General features: G+C 38.2%; 1 protein-coding gene across 1 annotated transcript in view; it reads left to right on the plus strand.

Annotated features, from left to right (window-relative positions):
• Positions 1–483: 483 nt before the first annotated feature.
• LRMDA (leucine rich melanocyte differentiation associated) overlaps positions 484–23,950 on the plus strand; it is a 689,441-nt gene continuing 665,974 nt past the window's right edge. Inside the window, 2 exon segments of the mRNA XM_082311396.1 lie at positions 484–553; positions 5,074–5,174. Of these exon segments, the coding sequence (XP_082167522.1) occupies positions 524–553; positions 5,074–5,174 (131 nt within the window). The 5' untranslated portion in view covers positions 484–523.

The following is a 23,950-nucleotide window of genomic DNA, read 5'->3' on the forward strand; positions in this document are numbered from 1 at the left end:
GTCACTTCTTCCCAGGGCCTATTCCACCACTGTCGTACCCCAACGTGCGGTCCCAGCCTGGTGTTGACAGGCGGCAGGCGGCTACGTGACGGCTGGACCTGCACCCCAGGCAGGGCACCGCAGCGGGGCCTGCCGCAGCCGCCGGACAGGGACGTCCGGGGCCTGGAGACGCAGACCCTCGCCCCGCGCCAGCCCCGTGCTCTCGCCTGTCGCCTCCGTCAACGTCCTGCGGCCTCAGCGGGACGCTCCTGCCGGGGAGCCCGCGGCAGGGCCTCAGGGCGAGCAGCCCGGGGGGCCGAAGCGGCCGCCGGGGGCGGCAGGACCCCCGCGGCCCTCGCCGGGGCCGCTGCGGGCGCGCTCAGCCCAGCCGCAGCTGGCGGCCGGAGCCGCGCGCTGCAGCCCCCGCCCGCGGCCCGGCCGCGCTTCCGCCCGCGTCAGCTGACTGCTGCGAGGAAGCGGCGGCGGCCCCGGCCCGGCCCAGCCCCGAGCCCGCGGAAGCCCCGGCGCGGCCGCCCCCGCAGCCATGGCAGGGGTCGTGGTGAGCGGAGCCCAAGTAAGTGTCCGCGGCTCGCAGGGCCCGGGCGACGGCGGCCCCACCTGCCGGGGGCAGCCCGCCCCGGTCGGCGCGTCCCCGCCCCGGCGCTGGTCGTGGCTGCCCGAACTCCACGCCGGCTCTCCCGCCGCTCCGCCGGGGCGCTCGCCCGGCCGGGGTCGGGGTCGGGACTGTTCCTGACCGGGGGAGGCTCCCGCGGGGGTGGGGGGCGGCGGGCTCGCACGGGGCCGGGGCGCTTTAGTTTCCAGCCGCACGTAGGCACCGCGCCACGGGACGCTGCTCAGGTATCGCCCCTCTCGCAAGCACGGGGCTCCGAGGCCGCCGCCGGGAAGGAGCCGAGGTGCCGTCCCTGCCCCGGGGGGAGGCGGGGCGGCGGGGGGGGAAGGCGGGGCGGCCCCTGGGGGTGTGCTCAGGGTGGCACGGGTTGAGGGTGTGCGTGTGGGCAAGGCAGCTCTCTTTCTTAACGGATAGGTAAGGGAGCAGCGGGGTAATTGGTGACAGGGGATTACCACTCTGCCACTTTTGCTACTGCCGTAGCCTGCTCGGATGCAACAGGCGTCTTTCTGAGGCTTTGCGGTGGGAGCAGCGCGGCTGTAACAGTTGACTCCCGTGCAAGATCTGCAGCTGGCGGCGGAGCCCGATGCGGGGTCCGGTGGGCAGAGGAGGGTGTCGTGCTCCAGAGCCGCCTCTGGTTGCTCTTGGACCCTGCCGCTCTCAGGTGTGAGTAGGCTGCGGGAATAAACTGAAGGAGAAGGACTGAAATACGCTAAGTGTTGTTCCTGCTGAAAGTAAACACTATGTATGTTTCATTTTGGTTAAAGACAGAAGCTGGGAAGTAAAACATCCTACTGGCCTTTACCCAGAGCCTTGTTTGGCCACTGAAAAATTTTCTGGCTAAGAATTGATGTCATTACTGCTGAGCCTCTGGCTAAAAATAGCAAAGTATTTTCTTTTTTTTTTTCCCCAAAAAAGAATAATTGAAGCTTATCCTCTCTTTGAAAATGGTTTGCCATTAAACCAGGGTGCTGCCCATCTAATTGCTTCTTTAATCTGGTCTCTATTTCTGTGTGGAATTCATGTAATTGTGTGTGTGATATGGAGGCAACCGGCTAATTTTGCAGCTGCTGCAGGAAACTGTTCTTGTGGTCTCTGTGGTGCACTATGGCACTGAGTAACATGCTGCCTTCTTCCCTCGAGCATGCCTTGAGCCCCTTTAAGTAAAACATATTCTTAATTTGGCTATGTGCCTAACATTCAATCTTCTAACAGCGTAGAGTAAAATATAATGCTCAACTGACTGGAAATATTCTCCAGATGTAATTCCCTTCGGTGGAAGGGAATACGCAATATCTAGAGTTCATACATGACCTATTTGGTGACATTCTTTAGTAAAGATGTTACTTTATGAGTTACTAAGATTACAATATCATTATAAAATGATCGCAGAGATTAAATGGTAATATCCTCTGAAACTATAGCAGAAGAGATTTGCAACTGCTATTGACTGGTTAACTTATGTTTTATACAAAATATTTAAAACATTGTTTTTTCCTGAATTACATTCAGTGTGTTGAAGAGTCTGCAAGAATGTCTGAGATGTCCATAGCCTATCTGATGCTGGGCTTTCTGGGAAACTTTGTGAACATTTCAGTGGTATATTGAGGAGGGCACCAGTACTAAGAATGATTGACTGTGACTAACCTGTATTAGATTTGAGTTGGAGAATTAGGCAATGAAAACATCTACATCCAGTTTTTAATCCCATGTGATGTTCTGTGACTGGTATAGAAAAATCTCAGAAATCTCCTGTTACTGATGTGCCTTGCACCCAAAGAGCTGAGGAGTCTTGGGAGAAGTATGCTTGCTCGCATCTCTCAGTGATGACATCTCTGGATATGTACTTGAAAGCTCATTTTTAGGGTATTTGAGATGGATGCAAAAGGAAAAATACTGAATTATGTACATTTTATTGCTTTCTGGGTAAAATATTTTGAACTGAAACAATGAAAAGAAGAAATGTTATTCTTCTGTTGTCCAGACTATTGAAGTCTTGTTGTATATCAGCATTGTTCAAGGATTAAAGAACAGGAGAGTGGGGAAATAACTCTTGAGAACTTGTTCAAAAAGGCTTATTTTCTATTGTATCACTGGCAGTTGCTGCTGTTCTTACAGTAAAGAGAGTTCTTGGGTATCAGAAGCAAGTTCATGTATGTGGGGTATAGGGATCTGAAGTTAAATGCACTTTGTGTATTTTGTGGAAAAATAAATCTATTTGTTTTAAATTGAAAAAGGTGCTTGTACTGTGAGTGTGCTGAGGTGGACTTTGTGGAAGTAAAATTCCTTTTACAAGGCCTCAGCATTAAAAGGTCACGACAACCATATTTCCTCTGCAAATATGCTTGTGAATAATCTGTTTGTAACAGTTGTGCAAATGTATTTGTATATTATAAGAGTTCAAAGGCTGAAGCTTTGCAACATTTAATGTATTTTGCCTCCTGTGTGCTCCAAAATGCGTTTGTATGAACTTTTTTCTTCAACTTCTGTTCTTGTGGAGCTAGAACATTTATGGCCAGGTAAGTTTCTGAAGCAGTGGGAATGCCGGCCAGAGTCTCTTGCTCCTTCTCCACCACTCCTCCTTGGGTGAAAAGCAAAGAGGTGATCTGTGCTCTTGCTGTGTTTGTAGCTGCTCAGGATGGTCTTGCACTCCTAGTGTTAATAGGCATCGTATTTTAGTCTTTTCTATTTCAATGTGTTACTTTGAACAAAATGCTTAATCCAAAGTATTATTCTGCTGTTAATGTGGTGTCTTTCCAACGGTTTGCAAGCATTAGTATAAAGAAATCTACCATTCAGTGAAGAATGAAGCAATTTTTGTATGCATACCTGCATGTATGTTGTAAAGTGTGTTGTAGTTGTCTTGGATGAAAACTGGAGAACAAAAAACCATATTTAATTCAATAAATTCTGCAAAACGGTTTCTGTTATGTCCAAACCATTAGGACGCCAACTACCTAAACCAGTTGCTTTCCCTTTTGTCCTTATATTTGCTAAAGTCATGTGTATGTCTGGTAGCAGAGTTTATTGCAAAAGCAGGTAGGTTTAACAAGTGAAAGAAGTTGTTAAATTGAGCTTCAAGCTACCTGTTTTCTGCTCGTAAAAATTATTTCACTGTTGTCAGCTTTATCTGTTGAAGTTATTGAACAAAATGAATTAAATGGGATGCAATATAGTATTATCAGATTGCAATCATTCTTAGAGCGTAAGAGACTGGGATGACTTGCAAAAGCACATACCATCTGTCTGTTCTGCAGAGGAGTCTCTACTTTAAAAGAAAGTGAAATACTATCAAAACAAAGTTTGACTGACTTTTTTGTGTATTTTTGATATAACACCTTTTAGACCAATGGGATATGGTCTTGAAATTGACTTTATATTAAATATTTAGATAATAGCAATATCTTATAGATAGCGGTCTAACACAGTGTTGAATTCCACTTAACTAGCAAGTTGCCATTTAAGGGCAACTAAGATTCCTTTAGCATAAAATCTGAAATGTCTGTGTTTATATTGATATTTTGAACACTGGGAGGATGAGCCAATATAGATGTGTAGAATTCATGACAATAGGTTTGGCAGGCTTTGTGGGGATTCTTTGAAGAAATCAAACGAAAGACTTCTAAGACAATGCAGCGAAGAGAATAGAAAAAGTTTAGCTGTTCTATTGTTTGTGTTTTTCTGGAAATATTATCACTCACTTCATCCTGACTTAAAAAAAAAAAAAAAATCTCAGACGACTGTATTTTTGCCACCACTAATTCTTCCTGTGTTTACTGGTGGGTTAGATGGGCTGGTGTGAAAAAGAAGAAAGACATTCACAAGTATTTTGGGTATAAGGAGAAGTGTGAGCTGCACATAGGTGTTGAAGCCGGAAATCTTAAGACTTACATGACTCTCTGAAAACAGCTGCATGCTTGGCTTTTCAGATCTTGTGCAGCCCTCCTGCTCTGTCCCTAGCATATCACTGGCAATAATAATCTCCTCAAGGAATGGTTATAAGAATGGATTGGCAGTACACTGCTTAGGTATTTCTGGACCAAACTTTCCAAAGTGATCTTTTAGTGTGTTGTGTACTGAGAGGCAAACTAGGAAGTCCTTTGAATGGCTTCTGATCTTTCAAAAAAAATTTCTTCTGGAGTGAGTCAGAATGGTAATACAAAGTAATGTTAGATCAAAGTATTAACAGTGGAATAGAAGAAATGAGATGTATTTGATCAAATTATTTTTACCTGAAAGGAGACAACACATTGTACATAAGACTATAGATGTAATGAGTATTAAGCTGATTGTATCAATAGGAAAATGAGATTGTGATAGATTCTATAGTAGTGAAACTGGTGTAGCTTAAAACTGTAAAGAATATTTACTATATTGTGTGTTGTCATTTATCAATGAGACAGAATCTGGACAGGAAACTAAATAATCCACTTATGAAATGTTTCCTTTTTGTTTCCAATTCTCAGGTGTCCTACATTAGTCAAGACTGTGAAGAAATTCCAGAATTCCTAGGAAGAAAATATGGACGTATGGCAAAAAGGCTAGATCTTAGCTTCAACTTGTTAAGGTATGTGGCAATGTATAGATTTTCATGTGCAATATGGGACACCAACTCCAAAATAGAATTTTTTTTTTTTTTTTTCCAAAGTAGAAACATACATGTATGTCAGGTACATTTAGTTATCAAGTAGGTGACACTGTTTTATAGGCAATGTTTGTCTACTTTTTTTGCACACTTGGAGCACAAATAACCAGGTGAGTCTGAAAATTTCTCGAGTTAATATAAATGATGCCCAATGAGGAGCTAATGGTTTGTTCTCTGCTCAAAATGGAAAATAAACATCATTACCTGAAGAAGTGAAGAATGGGATCAAGAGTGAATTGTTCTTAACCAAAATACAAGTAAGTGTGTGCTTCTCTCCTTTTTATTTGTAGATCTCTGGTTATTACCCTAAGTGGTTTGTAATACCCTTTTCCCAGATGATATTTTTTTGCTGTATGGTTTTATTTTTGGGCAGCTGTGTAATTAAGTGCTAAAACTGAGTGCAGTTAGAATTCATAAATAAATTCCAATTATTTTAATATATGGATTGATTTAGAATTCTATAGTATTCCCATTAGTTATTACAGTATCCTTTTTCATTTAATCCTTGTTGAGATAGCCTGGTGAGGTTCAGCAGTGTATCTTTCAGGTTGGCAACTCTGTAGGTAAGTAGGGAAAAAGGAATGGAGTGTAGCTGTCTTTAAGAAAAAGCACAGTTTTTCAGTGGTAGGGCTGGGCTCTTTTGAGTTTTCCTTTTATTTTATCGAGGGTAAGCTTAGAGTCTGCTTGTGAGGAGTAAGACACATAAAAGTAGTGTGCAGGTGCCTTGTTCTCCTAGGGGGAACAACCACAGGTTTTAACTTACTTAATACTCATAAATGTTATGCTGAGCCAGTGTCAACTCTGAAAGACAGATTCCTACATGGAAGAGGTAGCAGAACAAAGGAGGCACTAAACAATCTCTGGATTGTTATTGTCTTACACTTCTCGCTGATGACTCTGTACCTATGGAAACTGTAATCAGAAGAGAGAATTTTGCTGGGGAAGGGGATTGAATGAGCATTTTTTCTTATTTTTGTGAAGATAATTCAAGTTTTGCATGTGTATTCAGATTTAATGTCATCAAACAAGACTGTTCCTTCTTTACACTTCTGGAGGTACTGCCTCTAAGGAAAAAAAAAAAAAAAAAAAAGAGTTTGTTTCTTTAATTTAATGCATGATTTGAAGAACAGTTCCTCTGAGTTCATTCATAAAGTAAAATAGTAACATTAAATCTACATGTAATAACCTAGTAGAAAATACCACTTTAAAACTTTAAGTCATTAGTTCATGTTTTCATGGAGAGCTTAATTGGTAGTGTATTTCTCAAATATGTGTTTTCATCCCTTCTTTCCTTCCCTACCCAAAACACTATCACTTAGCCTATTTTTCAGAAGGGATATTATTTGGTTTTATTAGGGCTTGGGGAAAAAAAAGTGTGTTAAAATCTTTTGTGGGGAAATGTGAAAGAAAGTGCTAGTTTTTGCAGTAGCTGCAGCCAACTTTTGATGTAGGATAGCTTGCTGTTGTAAAGCTGTAAAAGTATTCTAAGGCCAGAAATCAGATCTGGGAAAAGGGGAGAGGTGGGGGATTTTTTGTTATGTGGTTTTTGTGGTTTTTTGTTTTTTTTTTTCTTTGTTAGCTTAGGTACTACTCTCATCACATTTAGTATTAGCTTAATGTTTTCTTATTTGAGATGTGATAGATTTACTAAACATGTAGAAACTAATAATGAAGTATTTATTATACAGTAACTGTTCAGACTGGTCTGCATTCATATATGAACACTGTGCCTGCATACTGTAGAGAGTCAGATAAGATGTAGAATAAATGTCATAGCCTTAAATGAATGTGAATATAGAAGAGATGTCTTGGGCAGTTGTTGAAGCAAGTGTAAACAGTAAGATCACTGTTGTCTTTAAAGAAATATTATTGCTTGAAAAATCTGACAATGCTGTAGTATAGTGATGAGTTTTATGATTTTTATCAGTGAATGCTTAATTTGAAAAGTTCAGTTTAGTATGTTGTTTTCAGTGGGGAAGAAACTCTAAACTTAATGTCTCTTTAGAAAGGAGTTTGATTTTCTAGAAAAAACTTGCTATCTGTTGGTAAAGGTATAAGTTGAGTGAAGAAGACCAAAGGTGATCAAAATCTAGGAAAAGATAAAGAGAATATTGGCACAATAGTTATTTGCAGTAAAGATCTTGGTTTTCATTACAATGTGATTCGTTATTAGATGTGAGTGTGTGTGTTCTTTGAAAGAAAAAAATATTTCAGTGGTCACTAATTTTATAGCCTGTATTTAAGCTAGAGAAATGCTGAAATATTCAACAGTTACCTGTCCTCAGTGTTAGGCAGTAAATAAGTACTTACAGACCTTTTTTTAATGTTATTTTGCATATAGAGTTTCTGTGTCCTGTCCTCTGTAAGTAATGGCTACTGCCAAGTGTATTTTGGGAAGGAATCATCCTCCTGTAGCAGGCAATAAATTCTGTTACGTAAAAGTGTCAATAGAATTTCTGACAACATAACAAGTACATTAAGAATTTAAGAAATTGAGATAGAGGGAAGATTTTTTTTTTTTTTTAAATTTTGTGGGCAGCAGTATTTGCAGTCATGTTATTTGATATTGTTATCATGAGCATAGTTGCACGGAGAGAGATATCTCTATGTCGTAGTAATGTGTTCAGCTTTGTGGTCAGTTGGCAGCAGGCTCTTCTTGCTGAAGCGGTACTGTACTTTTCGAACCAGAAGTCGTGTGCAGTTGTAGACTTGCAGTCTTTACTGTGCACGCACAGATGTGCTTATCCACATAAGAGACTCTTATCAATTTGTACTGCATGATATAGATGTCACAAAACTTTCTTATGCAACTGATATAATGTAATACTTGATTGAACGATTGCTTTAGTGAATCATACCGATTTTGATACCACTGTAATGTAGATAACTTTGTTGCAAAAGTCAGGATAGATCCAGGTAAGTTATTTGCCATTTAAGGCTTTCCACTACAAATGTGTGTTTTCAGAGGCTTATCCAGGTATACTGGAAAAAGGGTGGGAAGACTGTCTGAGGCTGTTAGTAAAGTGGGAAATTAGTCAAGCATGCTATATTTTGTGACTTACGTGCAAAAAACTTTTGCCAAGCTTGTCCCTTAATAACATATTTCAAGAAATGCTGTTGTGTTTTTCTAGGAAATATAGCTTATTTTGTACAAACCAAGGATTTTCTCCCCCCTTGCCTCCCCCACCCCCCCCTTTTTAAACTTGTTGAGTTGATACACATTTGGATAATAATTTTTAAAAATTTAGGGATACCTTCTAATTAATTATTGGTTGTTATGGCACTTCTGTCTGTCTTCTTTTTTTCTGCAATGAAGAGTAATTATGTGGACTCAATGTTCTTAGGTGTGGTGGTTTTGTTAGTCAGATTTCTCCGAGTTTTTTTCTTTTTGGGTATGATGTAAACACATAAATGTACACAGGACCAGAGGACTAAATTGGAGGAGGGGAAGGTTGTTGTTAGTTCTTTTGTATTGGCAATTTAATAGAGAGGAAAATGTCTATTTTTCACCAATTTTTTCTGACTTCAGGATTTTTCCTAGGCTAGACCTCCTTTCTCTTTATTAACTAAAAATTAGGGCCTGTGTAGATGCTTAATTGTCTTTGCATCAGATGTGGTAAATCTAATAGCAACGCTTGATTAAATAATCACAAAAAGTTGTTCTTCAAAAGAATTGTCTGTCTTGTTTGCCTTTGTCCAAGAACTAGTGTCTCTCCTTGATTACCCTGAGCGATGCGTGGATCCAGCTGTCTGTCTTCTGGCAGCCAAAGCAAAGTGACTGTTAACAGTTGCAATGGTTATGCATCTCCCCTTTTCCCTGGGAGGGAAAGGAAAGATAGAGGTGAATGGCAAAACGGAAATTTTTATGGGGATTTTGGGGGAAAAAAGAGAAGTAACAACAATTTGTTGTGTGTAAAAACTGGTGTGCGCTTAAAAGCATGCTAGTTGTAATCAGCAAGATACGGTGCCACTGGATTGCCTCCTGTTTACACCTCTGGTGGATGGAAATCCTTCAACCCCAGACCACTATAGTCCACTTGTGAATTATTTCTTCTCATGCTGTTTTCCTTACAGGTTTTGTTTAAATATTTTCTAATGTCTTTTGTTTCCTTTTGGGACTAATGGGGGGTTGTGAAGAAGATGGAGCCAAACTCCTGTCAGATGTACAGCAAAAGGATGGGAAGCAGTCATCACAGGTTGCAGCAGGGAAATTTCCAACTGTTTGTAAGGAAAGGCTTCACGATGAGAAAGGTTGAGTGGAAGAGGTGCCCAGAGAAGCTGTGGAATCTCCATCCTGGGTGATGTTCAAAGCGCAACTGGACAAAGTCCCAAGCAACCTAATCTAACTTTGAAGTCGCCCTGCTCTGAGCAGGGGATTGGACTAGATGACCTCTTGATGCCCTTTCTGACCTAAATTATACTATGATTCTGCAGCTTTATTGGTGTGGTCATCATCAAATGGCCTGAGTTGTAGCAGCTCTTTTGATTTGATATTGGTAGTGATTTTCAGCTATTTTAGAAATGAACTATTTACACCGTGTGTTTTCAATAAGGCATGTTTCGGGAACAGAGATGTTTTACTTTGGAAATCTGCTCCTGAGTCTCTTGTGGCAACTGTATTTGATAGCCTGCCCTGATAACAGAGTACTGTAAAGGCCACTCTTTTGTTTCATAATATGTGGAAAGCATTCCCTGGTTCCCATTTAATGAACACATAGAGTATGGGAAGGAAAGTCACTGATGCGTTAGTGTTAGTGGGAGGCTTTACTGAAAAGGATTTCAAGGGGGAATGAAAAACTACCATTGGTCATTGAAAGTTAAAGATATCATTGGAAAAAAAAAAAAGGTAAATAATAATCACTGGTGAAGGAAACAAAGGAATAAATAAGAAGGATGTAAGGTAGGAGGAAGTAGAGATTTGGATGAGTTTTTTTTTTTTTTTTTTTTTTTTTAGATGCATCTTGCTGTCTTGTGGAGAGAAACTCCCACCCCCTGTTCAAAGGTTCTTTTATTTGTCTTAGATAACTTACTTTGTGCCAAATTTCTCCTTTCACATTAAAGGCTAAATGCACTCCAGTGCTTGAATAACAGATGTCAGTGTTTTTGTACAAATAGGTGCCATGTTTTTATAAATAACATCTGCAGTTTGATTCACAGAGAAGCCCATCTTCCAATTTTGTCCTCAGTAGTTTTAAACATGTGAGTTGTTTTCCTTTTTCTTGCAGAGATTTCTTCTGGGTCTAAGCTATGAGGTGAAAGGGAGAGCGAATCTTTAATCTTGGCCAATGAGGGAGGATTAATCCAATAATTGTGATCGTGGAGCTACAGATATCTCTTCCCTCTCTCTAGGGTGCAGATTATTTCTGCTAGAAGCATGAATAATTTGCACAGTGTGTGCTTGTGCATATTTTCCACTGTCCGATTAAGAGGGTATATGTATGAAAACATCCCCTTGAACTTTAATCCTAGTCTGGAATGTTCCTCCATGACTTTTGTGAGGCTGAGGCTTTGTAATATTCTCTCTGTCGACTAGAGATTGTTTGTTTCTCTCTTCTGCCTACTGTTTTCTTGCCTGGGGCAATATGCAAGTGGCAGCTTGAAACTGGACTTCAATTTTACAGGATGTGGTCCTCTTTGTGAGTTGAGTATGTGAAAGAGAGGCTTTTTTTTTTCTTTTTTCTTTTTTCTTTTTTTTTTCCTTGCCACCTTCCCAATCTGTGCAGCAATAAGACATGCAGAACAGGAAGATGAACAACAAAAGAGAAATGGAAATAAAAGCCAGAATTCAAAACAAAGCATGACATATTTTTTAAAAGCCTTTAGACTGATCTTTATAGCATTTTAAAATGTTGAAGAAAATGCACTATTGTTAAAACTTTTTGATGGTTTTATTTATAAGGTAGAAAAATATTTTCACCATAATTGGGTAACTCTTAATCGTAGCAATTGCATATTTATCAGTGTGAGGGGCTGTTATTAATGTAGCTGTCATGCACAAACACATTTCTGCATTAAATCCATTTAGTATGTGCATTATTTGGTCTAGAATGTCACCAGGACATCAAAGCCCCCTTAGGCATAAGAGCACAGTGCCCTGCTGTGGCTGCAGAAAGGGCTTGATCAATAAATGTAACATGTTAATGCAGAGCAAATAGAATAAAAGATTTCTTTGACAAGACATGAAAAATCACCTTGTGGCAGCTGGCATGGTGATGCCATTTCAGCGGAGACACTAGCAAAGTTGATCTGACAAGTAAAGAGGAGAGATGATGGTTATAAGGTGCTTTTGTTTCAAACTTCTTTCTTGACCTGTCAGGTTTTGAAGGAGCCTGAATGGCCCTTTTTTGTCATGTGAAAATTGTAGTCTTAGGCAGTTATGAAGCAGTTATCTCTTCTCAAATTGTGAATGCTGCTGTTTAATTGATTCACTTAGCATTTGAAACTGTCACGCATTAATAATTGCTAAATCCTGTAGATACTGCTCCAGTGTGTCATGCTTAAATGTGTAGTTATCAGAAAATTAATATCCTTAATGAACCGATGCTTTCAAACTAGCATTGCATGAAATCTCTTTTGCCCTTTCATTTGCTGAAGGTGTATCAGCCAGTTTTCAGAGAAAACCCTCCCGACAGTTGTGTGGTTTTATTTATTTATTTTTTTGATGCCCGACAAATGCCAGCTTTGCTTTGGGTACATAGTGTGCTCAATGACAATAAATATAGTAATTATGCTGGAGTTAGTAATTAACATAATTATAGTCAATTACGACAAATACAGTGCAGAGCTAAATAAATGAGGGTGAGAAATTAGCAAGCTAATTGATTTACCTTACTTGCTGCTTTTTCTTGCAACCAGCAGTTGCAGATTTTCTGCAGGAGGAAGAGTGTTGTTTACAAATAGCTGATTGTGTTTTGAAATGATTCTGTCTTATGGCTCTCACTCCTGTTTCTTTTACACTGAGGTGAAGAGGATTGAAATATGGGGTAGTGGTTAGAAGGAGAAAGGAGCTGCTGTTTTGTCCTCACTGAATGCTTTGAAGGAAAATGTATGTACTTACTTTAATTTTAGATGCTTCTTACAGTATCGAAGGGAAAAAAAAAAGTCATGATTCTTTACAAACAAAACACACTGCTACAGAAATTTTGGTCATATATTTTAATCCCCTTAGGTGTGGCCTGAATTATCTAAGAGACATCTATCTATCTGTGTGTTTATTGACATTAGAGAGATCTGCACAGCACTGGGTAGCTAAAGAAAGAATTCAAATTGTTCAAGTAATCCAAGTATGTTGAAACAATATGCCCTTGTTCAGCCATCAGTTTCAATAATTTGGAACCACTGGACCAGTAGAGATGCATAGTATCATAACATTTGTGCACATTATAATTGCCTGTTTTGTTTCAAGATGATTTATAGTATGTTGTCTGAAATAAGTGTATTGGAGCTATGCAGTTAATCTGTTTCACTCTCCGTGTTTTTTTGTTTTCTTTCAAGCATGACCACAGTTTACTATGTGAAAAGAGAATTAATATGTTTAAGTATTGAAGACTTTGTATTGCTTTTTTTTAAAAAAAAAGAAAGATGTTTAGTAGTAGCTGAGATTCCTTTCTTACTCTAAGAAAACAGTGGTTTACAAATGTTTGTAAATTTTATACTTGAAATAGTTCACTGTTTCAAGGTAAATGGAATTGTGTTTAGAGGTTTCAGCCACGAGATAGCATTTTCCACAGCTAAGCAATCTGAAATGTATAAACTCTTGATAATTTTTCTCCTACTATTGGAGTAATGTATCAAGTTGAAATGAGTAGGTTTGTAGTTTGAGGTGGATACTTAACGTTTACCCATATGGGATGTCCTACAGTAAGCATAAGATGCTGTTTTTTAAGTAATGTTGAAATGTTATGAATGTCTGAAAATAAATGTACACTGACACTGCCAGCAGTGGTCATTCTTTAGAAGCAATTCAGCTGGAAATCAATTTGCTAAATGAAATACTTATATACAAGGAATCCTTTAAATTATTTAAAATTTACAGATGTAATGGTATTTCAGATGAAGTCTTACATGTTTATTAATCACTATGGACTACGTTATGCATAATTATCTTTCTAGTAAAATAACTATGAAATAATCTTATCCTACTAGATGGACTGAAGACAAGGGTGATGGTGGGTTCACTTTCTACATGGGTGATACCTTGGGAGTTGTGTAAGATAAGGTTTTATAGGTGTATGTCTGTTGTAAAAATGGAAGGAGAGTATTACCAGTAACAAAAAGGATTTTAGACTTCAAATATTAATTCTACTTTTTATAGTTGATAGACAATCAAAACTAAATCTACTCCTTGCTCTCTTCTTCCCCTCCTTTCCCCTCCCACCATGCTTCCCCCTTTTGAAAAGAGGCATTTCAACAGGAAGCAGATGTGATCTGGGTAACGTATAAGGAAAACTTTTTTTTCCCCCTTTGAAAACTTTGAATAATATTAAGAAATATTATTAAGATATACCTTATCTTGCATACAATAGCCATTCCTGTGTTCTGTTATTTTGTCAACTTTAAATGTGACTATAGAATATTTGCCTTTACAAAGTATTATCTGTGTGTATTTTTGTCACTTGTATATTTTCCTGCTGTGTTTTATTTGCAGTCATTGGTTTATTTTTGACATGAAGGGGACCAGTGAATGACTAATTTTAAAAATATCAAATTAATGGCTTATGATATGTATTTGAATATCTCACTGATTTCAGCATACTGTGCCAAGAATGTAAGTTGTTTTTTTGATGGATAAGTTATTTTTCCAAACTCGGTAATATGTAAGGCCAAACTTAGAGTATAAATTGTTGTATTTCAATCTTGTACTGGTGGTTGTTATCTTCTTTAGTCCCAACAGCCTCTCTTCTTGTCCATTGATCCTTGCTTGACTTTTTATGGCCACATAGCCACTAACGGACTGTGAAAACACTGTAGTATATATACCTCTGACCCCCAGTGCTGGCCATTATCCATTGATTTACTGTATCTGACAGATCAGAACATAAGATTGTTTTCTATTCTGCTTTTCTCAGGAAGGCTTAACATTGTGGAAGGAGTTGTCTTGAGAGTGTATCACGTGGCAGAACTGGGCAAAAGCTTGTTATCTGAACCTTTGGCGGGGGCCAGTCAGCGTGTGTTTGTATTGGTTAGTGGAGAATTCTTGGGGGGATTACTAGAGCTGTTAAATCTGGTAAAAATGTTAAACATATTGCACAGTTTGACATTAAGTAAAATAAGGTTGTGAACTTGAACTGTTACATCCTTAAATATAGCTAGTGAACATTGCTGTGATGGATGATGGAAGTTGGTTTTTTTGGTGACATCCATCTCTAAGTGGCTGTTGCAATCATAAGTAAAGGTGAAATCTGTACTCCTGAACAAAGGTGAGTAACAAACTCCTTGGACTTGAACAGAGATTGGATGTCGTATTAAGTATACATTGACTCAAGGCTGTTAAGACCTTTTGACTGACGCTGAGTATTTCCCAGTGAACTGATGTTTGCATCACATCATTTTCTCTATGTACAAATGAGCAGGGAGTGAACTGCTTTCTCTTGATCTGGTTTTCTGGTGTGAGATTGAAGTTGGGTTTTGGAGTGATGCTGGAGGCGAAGTCCACGCAATCTGCACTTGTTCTCTGGGTACCTGGAGGGCTTAATTCACTGGCACAGTTAATCCAGGTCCTCTTGTGAGAACTGTAATCAGTCTTAAACAAAAATTAGTTTTTGTTTTGAATTCCATTCTGAATGACAGAAATCTGTGTCAGATTGAGATAAAATCAGTTAGTTAATAAACGGAAGACTACTGCAATCTATGGAAAGTATTGGCATTTGGAGAAGGAATAGTTTGATGCGCTTGTTTTAGATTTCAAAGAATGTCAATAGATTGCAAATAATGACTTCTCCTGCATAGTCTATGGTTATCTGGATTTTAAGACTCAGAACTACTTTTTTTAAAAGAATATTGGGGGTTAAAGAAAAGGGCATGACGAAGAGCATGTTATAAGTATAGTAATCTGATGGACCATTCTTACTTTCTGACTTCCTTAATTTCTCTTACTCTAAAACAGTATTTCCTCATCACTGCTGTTGTGAAACACGAGCGAAGGACTGCAGAAATAACTGTTGTCTGAGGACAAGGAGCTTTATTGAAGGGAAGAACCTGCATTAATCCTGGAGCTATTGTCTCTGTATTTTCCTCTCTGTTTTGTTGAAGGTATTTTCTTCTTTCTTTAATGCAATGCACAAGATTCCCAGCATCTAGTTGCAGATGTAAAGAACTTGACTAGTTTTGCTTACCAATCACTAAATAAGAAGGGTGTCTCTCCTCCAGTATTCAACAAACCTGCTGAGTGGTCATGGTACAAATAGCTAGTTGGCATTTGGCAGGTAAAATCCTTACAAAGCTCCTGTTTATGCATTGCTTATTTGTTATATGTTGTCTTGTGTGGTCTGTGCCATTTTTGAGATCTTGCATTTTACATAAATCATCTTTACATAAATTATGTTAGAGATGATTTTTCAGTTTAAAAAGACAATCCCCAAACCCTTAGCTCATGCAAGTGTGAAGAACGAGTATCATATAAGTGCAAAAGGGCCATGCATTTTTCTCAGGCTCAGGAGCCAGCATGTCAAACCAGACATGCTATACAGTAATTATACTGTCTTTAAGGTCATACTTAATGCAGTGTTATAGCTCAGTTGTAGGCTTTACCCATGAACTGGTGCTGACAATCATGCAAAGTTTTATGATTTTTATTTCTGTTTTTGTTTGGTTTCTCCTGGTATTTCTTTTTGACCATGCTTGCCTGAGTGAGTTGCTCATTGGTAGAGTTGGAAGATAACTTCCTTTCTTTATAATTTCTTCTCCATTTTTAACTTAGTTTGCCCACTGAGTCCATAAGCGGTAGCAGTGAATGTGCTTTGTATAACACAGCCATAAGAGTTTGTTCATTTTCAAAACTATCTCATTGCTCATGTTTGTAGGAACTCTTGCTATGGTGAAAGACTATAGAAATCACTTAAAGGAACACAAATAAAATGCAAAATATTTAATGTTAGGGTATCGTTTGTAATGCATCCAAAACTCAGGGAAGTTGACAGCTCTTGCAAATTGGACCAAACTCAAATAGCTTCTCTTTAAGTGCTCAAGTCTCTAATGTTTTCCCTGTGCAGCTGGTATATGAGCTGTACTGGTATATAACAGTACTTGAATGTGTGCACACCTCCAATTCATTTTTTCGTAGAAAGCATAGTGTGTGTGGGATGCTGTTGTCAGAAGTAGTTTACTGGCATTTAATACATACATGCACACACAGACACACACACACAAACCAAGATCTTCTATTTAAACATCTTTATAATATATGTATAATGCCTTTATATATATGTATAATGTATAAATTATATTTTTAATAATAAAAATGTGGGGGTGATACTATAGTATTTGGTCTACTTTGATTCAGCACTTTGTCAATGATAACCTTCTCATACTCAACCTAGAAAGAAAGAACATATTACAGGTTACTAACAAAAAAAGATACAACATATCAGACATGGGTGATTGGGAGACATAACTGACCTTGAGGGAACTGGACCAAAATGGGAGCAGTCTTGGAGTGAAAAAGTACTTGAATAACAAGAAATTACAAATTTCTATCTCCCTTTTGATTGTTTTATCGAAACCTACCTACATTATTACAGGTTTTTGTTATTTTTAACCTCTCTACTTCTTTCTTCATTCCCTCATCCATAAGCTCTCAGAAGTACTCGGTATAGGTCTTGGCATCAGCTCTTATTGAGGCTGATAGGAGGAAAGTTACATCAGCATGGTGTTAGTCCAGTGGTGACTGATGCATATTTCAGATTATGAGCTGTTTGGCATAGATACCAACTCACTGTGTTTGGGCTTGGTAAAAGTTAGGCTCTTGCTCTGTTGATATTGTTGCACTGAAGACTAAAGTGACAATGTTTGGCTTATTGCTTGTCAAGTCCAAACTTAATTTTTTATTTTTGTAAAACTAACAAAGGAATTTAAAAATGGGGGGGGGATTGGGGGAGGGGATTTTTTGTTTGGGTTTTGGTTTTTTTTTAGCATGAAGCTTATGTGCTCAGTTCTCTCAGCTGGTTCAATTTTATATAATGTATTGGACTGATGCAACCATTTTGAGTACAAATGCTCAGTCCTTAATTTTTTAATTTGCATGAAGCACCATTTTTCAATGCGTGCTTTGCTGAATGTTAAAAGATGGGGAATATATATAGTTAAAATATACTTAATGATATTGAAAATGTGGCTCATATTTTATGAGCCAGCTCTGCATTTGCCATTTGGCAGGTGGGCTGACTGGTGCTGTTTGTTCCTTGTGAATATGCCCAATGGAAAGACATCATAGTGCTCAGTGTTTTTAAATTACATTCAGAAATGTGAGCTGCCTTTCCCTTAGAATGTTAATCTATGATCAGACATGTTGACAGGGAACTCAGTTTATAAATTTAACAGAAAAGCTACCTATTACCTGCACGTAATAGTTTTTTAAAATCATCATTTCCAACCATTAGTCTGAAGATCAAAGTTAGTATATGTATTCTTTGTAAGAGAGGCATGTACTTGTGGTGACTTAAATGAGTTCTTTAGTAATTAGTTTAGATATTTATTCATCATGAGTATTTTTCCCTTTTCCCTTTTCCCTTTTCCCTTTTCCCTTTTCCCTTTTCCCTTTTCCCTTTTCCCTTTTCCCTTTTCCCTTTTCCCTTTTCCCGATTTCAAACCCAGTATATTTTAATTTTAAATCCTTAGGTGTTTGAGAGCATCCAGTTACCTACTTAGAGCAACAGAGCAGCTTTTTATGATGAGTATATGGTTAGTGAAGTTTTATTTTGGTGGCAGTGGTTTGAGGTTTTTGTTCATCTGTTTTTGGTCTCATTCTCTTTTACCAAATGCTAAAAATGCATTTTGTCTCTTGAGCGTAAAGCCCAAGGAAATGCAGCAGAATTGTCCTTGAACCATTTTAGATGTGAAGGGTCCAAGACTTGCTGCAGTGCCATGACTCTGCAAGGCCACGTGGCCACAAAAGCACTGGATGAGGATGCTGTGTTTTAGGCTCCTAGGACTTTCAAGACCTTTTAGCTGGAGAGAAAAGATGAAAACTTGACCTAGTTATGTAACTAATAAAGTGTACTGATTATTTTAAAGTACTTAGAGGCTGAGGGAAAGGTGTTCTAGATGTGCCAGGATTAATAGTATATTGAATATTCAGAAAACTCTGCTTCCAGCACAGTTACGTTAAGGTAATTTGACAGTCCGGTGTGTGGATGTTAAAATTACAGCTGCTCAAGGATCTGAACACTTTATTTTTCTACTTATTATCTTGCATTTAATACACTCTCTATCTTGGACAGTGAAGTACTTTGGAATAGCACAGAAACAGTCAAGAAGGTGATTATGTTGGAATGGCTTTGGGAAAAAGATGTCAAATGCTATATTTTCTAAGAAATGGAAACTAGCCAACTAAGTGAGAGGCTGTGTATGTGTCCAGTTTACTTCCCTCCCTCACTCTGCCGCCTTTTCTTCCTCCCCACTGCCTCCAGCAACTTAAATCAGCAGAAGGCTGCTGAAGGTGCTGCTGAGAGATTTGGGTGCAGGTGCAACATGAGGTTCTTGCTTTCTTGCAGATGCTCTCTCTTTTGTTCACTGTGTTGCTTGTAATCAGGAGCCAGGCATTAGCTAGCTCAGCTGTTCCTGTACAGTATTGGTTCCAGTTCTACCAGGTGCACAATTAGTAAATTGTCTTCCAGCCTAAGTGGGGAATGTCAGAGGGTAGTTCTTTCTCTTTCAGTGTTAATTCTTTGGCTTCCTTTAAATAAGTCATATCAACAAATGGTCTGTTACCACCACTAATAATAGGGCTTTTGAAATGTGGACATATCTCTAATGAGAATCTATCTCAACCCATTTAATGCGGGCTGCTACTTTGCCACCGAATTACAGACTCTGGTCACTGCAACCACAGGTGGCTTGAAACAAGAGCTTCACCTGCATTTAAATGACTGAGCAACAGAAAATTTTCTAAAGTTAAGGCAACTAATGCATTGCTGTATCTTTTGTTTTAACCATCATTTGTCTCACTTTCTACTAACTGGTAAATGGAGGAAGAGAGGACATATGTCACGCTAAAAGTGAATGAGCAAGTGTTTCTTTGTGCGTACAGCAGATTAAAATCTTGGTTGCTATAGCCCTAGTATTTTAAACCAAAGTAAAAGGGTGAAGTCAGCTTTAAGGTACTGTCTTGCACTTTTTTTTTCATTTTCTTTCTGCGTGGGGACCGAAGTGCACTAGAAGCAATTAAGACTAATGTGGGCAGGAAAAGTAGTGCTAGAAACCCTTCAAGATAGCTGGTAGGTATGAAGTTGATACTTATATTTACAGCATAGCCTATTACTATCATATAACCTGGAATGAATAAATAATTCCTATATTGTAGCAGGTTCATCTTAGCAGTAGGCAGAATAGTGTCCGAACTGGTCAGTAAGCTTCATTGTATACACAGAAGCATCAAATGTTTCAGGTTCTGTACCTTTTGTTTAATGCACTATGAGGTCATAGTCTAAATCAGATTTCCTGAATGATTTCTTGACTCCAAATTTCCATACAGCTCTCATTCTTTGGGGAAAAAAAAGGAAAAAGGCTTCTGCACCCTAGTGAGTGGAGTGAAACCCTATTCACACCCTTTTTTCCTAGTAAAAAAGCCCAAGAAAGTCTACAAGAGAGATATGTAGGTACAGACCTATGTTAAAGGTTTATCTGTAAGTTCCTAAAATCAAATAATATCTGAACTTAGGTCTGTGTCAAGAAAATTTGATTACTTAAATTATACTGCTGCTTTTCAAACCTTTTACCACTTGCAGAAAATAATAGATATTTCCTTTCACTAGATTTTGTATGCTGAACACAAGTGAGATCCTTGATGTTTGAGTCTATCCAGTTGAATAGAAATAACCTTACTCATATTATAGAGTGCATTCACATCTGTGCAGGTATGTAGAAAGCTAGGTGTTACTCGTTTCCATCCTGTGCAGGTCTATTTTTCTGCAATGTTTTTAAATCTGTTCCGTGTCTTTTTGCTACAGAGCATTTTATTTATTTATTTATTTTAAGGCTTTCATGTCTTTTTAAGTGGGCATTGAACAGAGAAAGTAAATTGCTGTTAAAATTCCCTCACTGGTGATTCCAGTGAAACCAACCACAACTAGTGTATTAAAAACAAACAAACAAAAAACCCCTTGCTTTTTCTTCATTGGTATCTAGCTAGCAGAGTGCATGAGAGTAGAGAGCTTTGACCCCAGAGAGCTTTGCATGATAGACTCTTTTCAGATTCTTGTGTAAATCACACTAAGGCTTCGTGTGTAAACTTGACAGTACCTCTCTGCGCTTGACATTGTAACTTCAAGCTTTTATGTTATTTAAATATACTAAAATGTACCCTGTATAAAACTGCAGGTGCTGCTACACTTCTATTAGAGCACGGTAACGCTTGCCTTGGAAAAACTCTGAGGCTGGTGAAAGAGTTAAGCAAAGCAGCCAGAAACCATTTTCAGCTTTTACTTTGCAGATACAACCTTTTAAGCATACCTACATTTACCTGCAATGGCAATCGTTTTGCATTTTAATGACAAATCAAGTACGCTAACTTGCATTTGAAACGAAAGTGCCTTAAATGTCTCTGGCTGTCAGAATGAGATGTTAGGAGCTTGATGAAAAGAGAACAAAGAAGACAAAGTATGAAGCCTAGATACAGAGCAAAATGAAATAAAACCTTGTATGGCCTGTCAGGGGTGTCAGTTGATATTCCTATCTAAAGCACATTATAGTATTACTTTGCAGCTCATAGCTTACTCATCTGTCTTTTTTAATTCATCACATTCTAGCCCACATCTTTTAAGTCCCATGTGTCAACAATGGAAGAAATCTGTTAATTGACAAATGAGTGTCACAAATGTGAATTGGTGCCTTTACATCAGAGGCAGGTAGTCTCTGTTGTTTTTTGTCGGCTCTATTATTGGCATAAGCCAGTGTAAGACATCTGTCTTTGCCAGAATGAGAGATGACAGCCAAAGAAGGGCTGTCATTGTTTTAGTGCATGTTCATTCTGCTGAGATACTGTATAAAGATAAAATGTCAGTTAAAAGAATATGAAAAACTATCGGGAGGAAGTCCTTAAATTACTTGGGAAGGGGATCCGGGAATTGGTGCCAGAATTGAAATCCGAACATTCCAGTTTGCATCTATCACATCAATTTAAAAATAATACTTTCTGAGTAACTGGGTCAGTTTATAAGGCTTTTAGGAAAACGTTATGTTGTGTTGGCATAATTAGCTCATAAGATGGAAGGAAAAACATACCTCCACAGGATATGAGTTTATTTATTACAAGTTCATTTTTCAGACATGTATAGAATTGTCTCAATAAAAATATGCTGTGTAGCATCTCTGGCGTTGATTTGCATCTGTTTTGAAATATTGAAATTGCTCCTTTCCAATTTCTTTTTCTGTTATGGTTCTATTTTAGATTGATGAATAACATAATGAAATAAAAAGCATAGCCAGCTGTGAGTTGATGAGACAATTAATAGGAAGAAGATTATTAACATAGTTCTGGGGTGTCTAGAGGGTGTACAGTGTACAAAAGTTACTCCCAAATCACTAAATCCCTTTATTGCAATAAATGACTTTTTAATATTGGATAGTGAAAAAGAGAGGAGGAAGATGTTTTAATGGAGGAGGTGGAAAAGAGGGATAGAAAAAAAAATGTCATAAAAGGCGGCCATTTTCCTTTTTACTTTGGATCAAAAGTCATAAGACAGATAGATCAGCACATTAACCTTCAGCAACTTTAACAGCCATATGCTATAGGTGCTACAGGACACTCCCTGTGTGTCTCACTCCTTCCAGAATAACCTGTGACTTGGGTCCTAAATGACCTGGTCTGAACTTGGGGGTTTTTGAGGCTATGTTGACAGAATCTGGTGAAGGACTAACTCTTGATCTGTAGTGAGACTGGCTGCATTGAAGTTTCAAGACGGATGTTTCTAAACAACAATTTATTAAAAAGCTTATTTTTAAAATTACTTGGTTTTGAATTTTAAATAGAGTTGTCACTATAGTAGATTTTAAAGTTATCAATTTTGATACTACTTAATAGAGGTAGAATTTTCATTCATAACTGTAGGATTTGTCTGTGTTTTTTTTCTTTTTTTTTTTAATTTTAATTTTTTTTTAAAAAAACTTGCTTCCAGCAACTAGTTGAGCAGCAGAAAAAATGTCAAACTGATGTTTCTCTCTCCCCTCCCCACCATCTAATGTGGGCCTCTCAAATTTTGTTTGTCTTTGATAACTATGTTTATCTCCAAGGTGCCTCCTGGCTGTTTTACTGCAGTCCGTGGTTAATGTTGATTGCAGTTTTAATTTTAATTCTTGAGACCAGTAACAGTTAAATACTTCTAATAGGTGCTAGTAATTTTATGGGTCTTTTGTATCTTAGGGTCTAAAAAACTAAGAATGAGTAGCATACAGCTTCCTTTTATTTTAACTTTTTGGATAGAAATATTGTGACTTTGTAAATAGATCTTCCTTTAAAGAAGAATGCTAAGAGAGAAAGTGGTTTGTCTCTTTAAAGCCTACTTTTTTTTTTTTTTTTTTTTTTTTTTTAAGAAAAAAAAGCTAGTCTTTTCAAAGTTCTTTGGAAATCATTTTGGAAGATTATAATCCATGAAATTTAAGAAGTATTTGCTGCTTGTATACAAAGGTTTATGCACCTAAATTGAACAACTGTAATTTTATTAGTGGAAGCCTTGTTCTTCTAATCCCATCCTTCACTGATTCTAACTAAATGTTTAAATTTCCAGTCAAAAGCCATGCTGTTGGTGGTGTTATGCAAAGTGCCAGGCATATCTTTTCAGGCATGGTTTTTAGTAGTGTGTTCTCAAGTTCAGTTTCCTTTGAGAAGTGGAAAGACAGCACTGTCTCCATTTTACAGATGGCAAAACTGAGATGTGAGGAGGCCTTGTTGATAAACTATAGATGCCAAGTATCATTTTCAGCCCTTCATACCAGCGTGCGTAAACCACTTCTGCGTCTTGTCAGGAGTGATGGTTGATACCTGTCCACCTGCCAAATCTGTAGTGCTCCTAGAGGCAGTTTATTCCCATGTGCTACTTAGCTGCACTTTATATTATCTGATACTGGGTGTATCAGCAAGGTGATGATACAGCTGAGACTAAAAAGAAAGTAAAAAATTGAATGCATTTTAGACATGGAAGAAATTTTTTTGCCTTCAGGTCGATCAGGATTTTCTCATATTTGCTCCCTTCTGGTTGAATGGTATATAATTACAAAAATAACAACAGTAACAACAAAAAAGATGTAGACTGAGACTGTATCTTCTATTTTTGGTGGACTTTCTTCCTGTCCTAGCTAAAAATTGAGATGATCAGTAAGGGTAAGTAGGAAGAACAGATCTCGTATCTCTAAAAGAAATGAATGAACTTCATTGTGAAAATTCATGTGCAGGAGATACAGTTGGAGCTGGTTAGGATACCATCCTGTTCCATACTCAGTGCTTACTGCAAGATGCCAGGTAGAGCCTACAGAAAAAATTCAGCTTA

The sequence above is a fragment of the Platalea leucorodia genome, assembly GCF_965183815.1.
Source record: "Platalea leucorodia genome assembly, chromosome: 4".
NCBI classification, from domain to species: Eukaryota; Metazoa; Chordata; class Aves; order Pelecaniformes; family Threskiornithidae; genus Platalea; species Platalea leucorodia.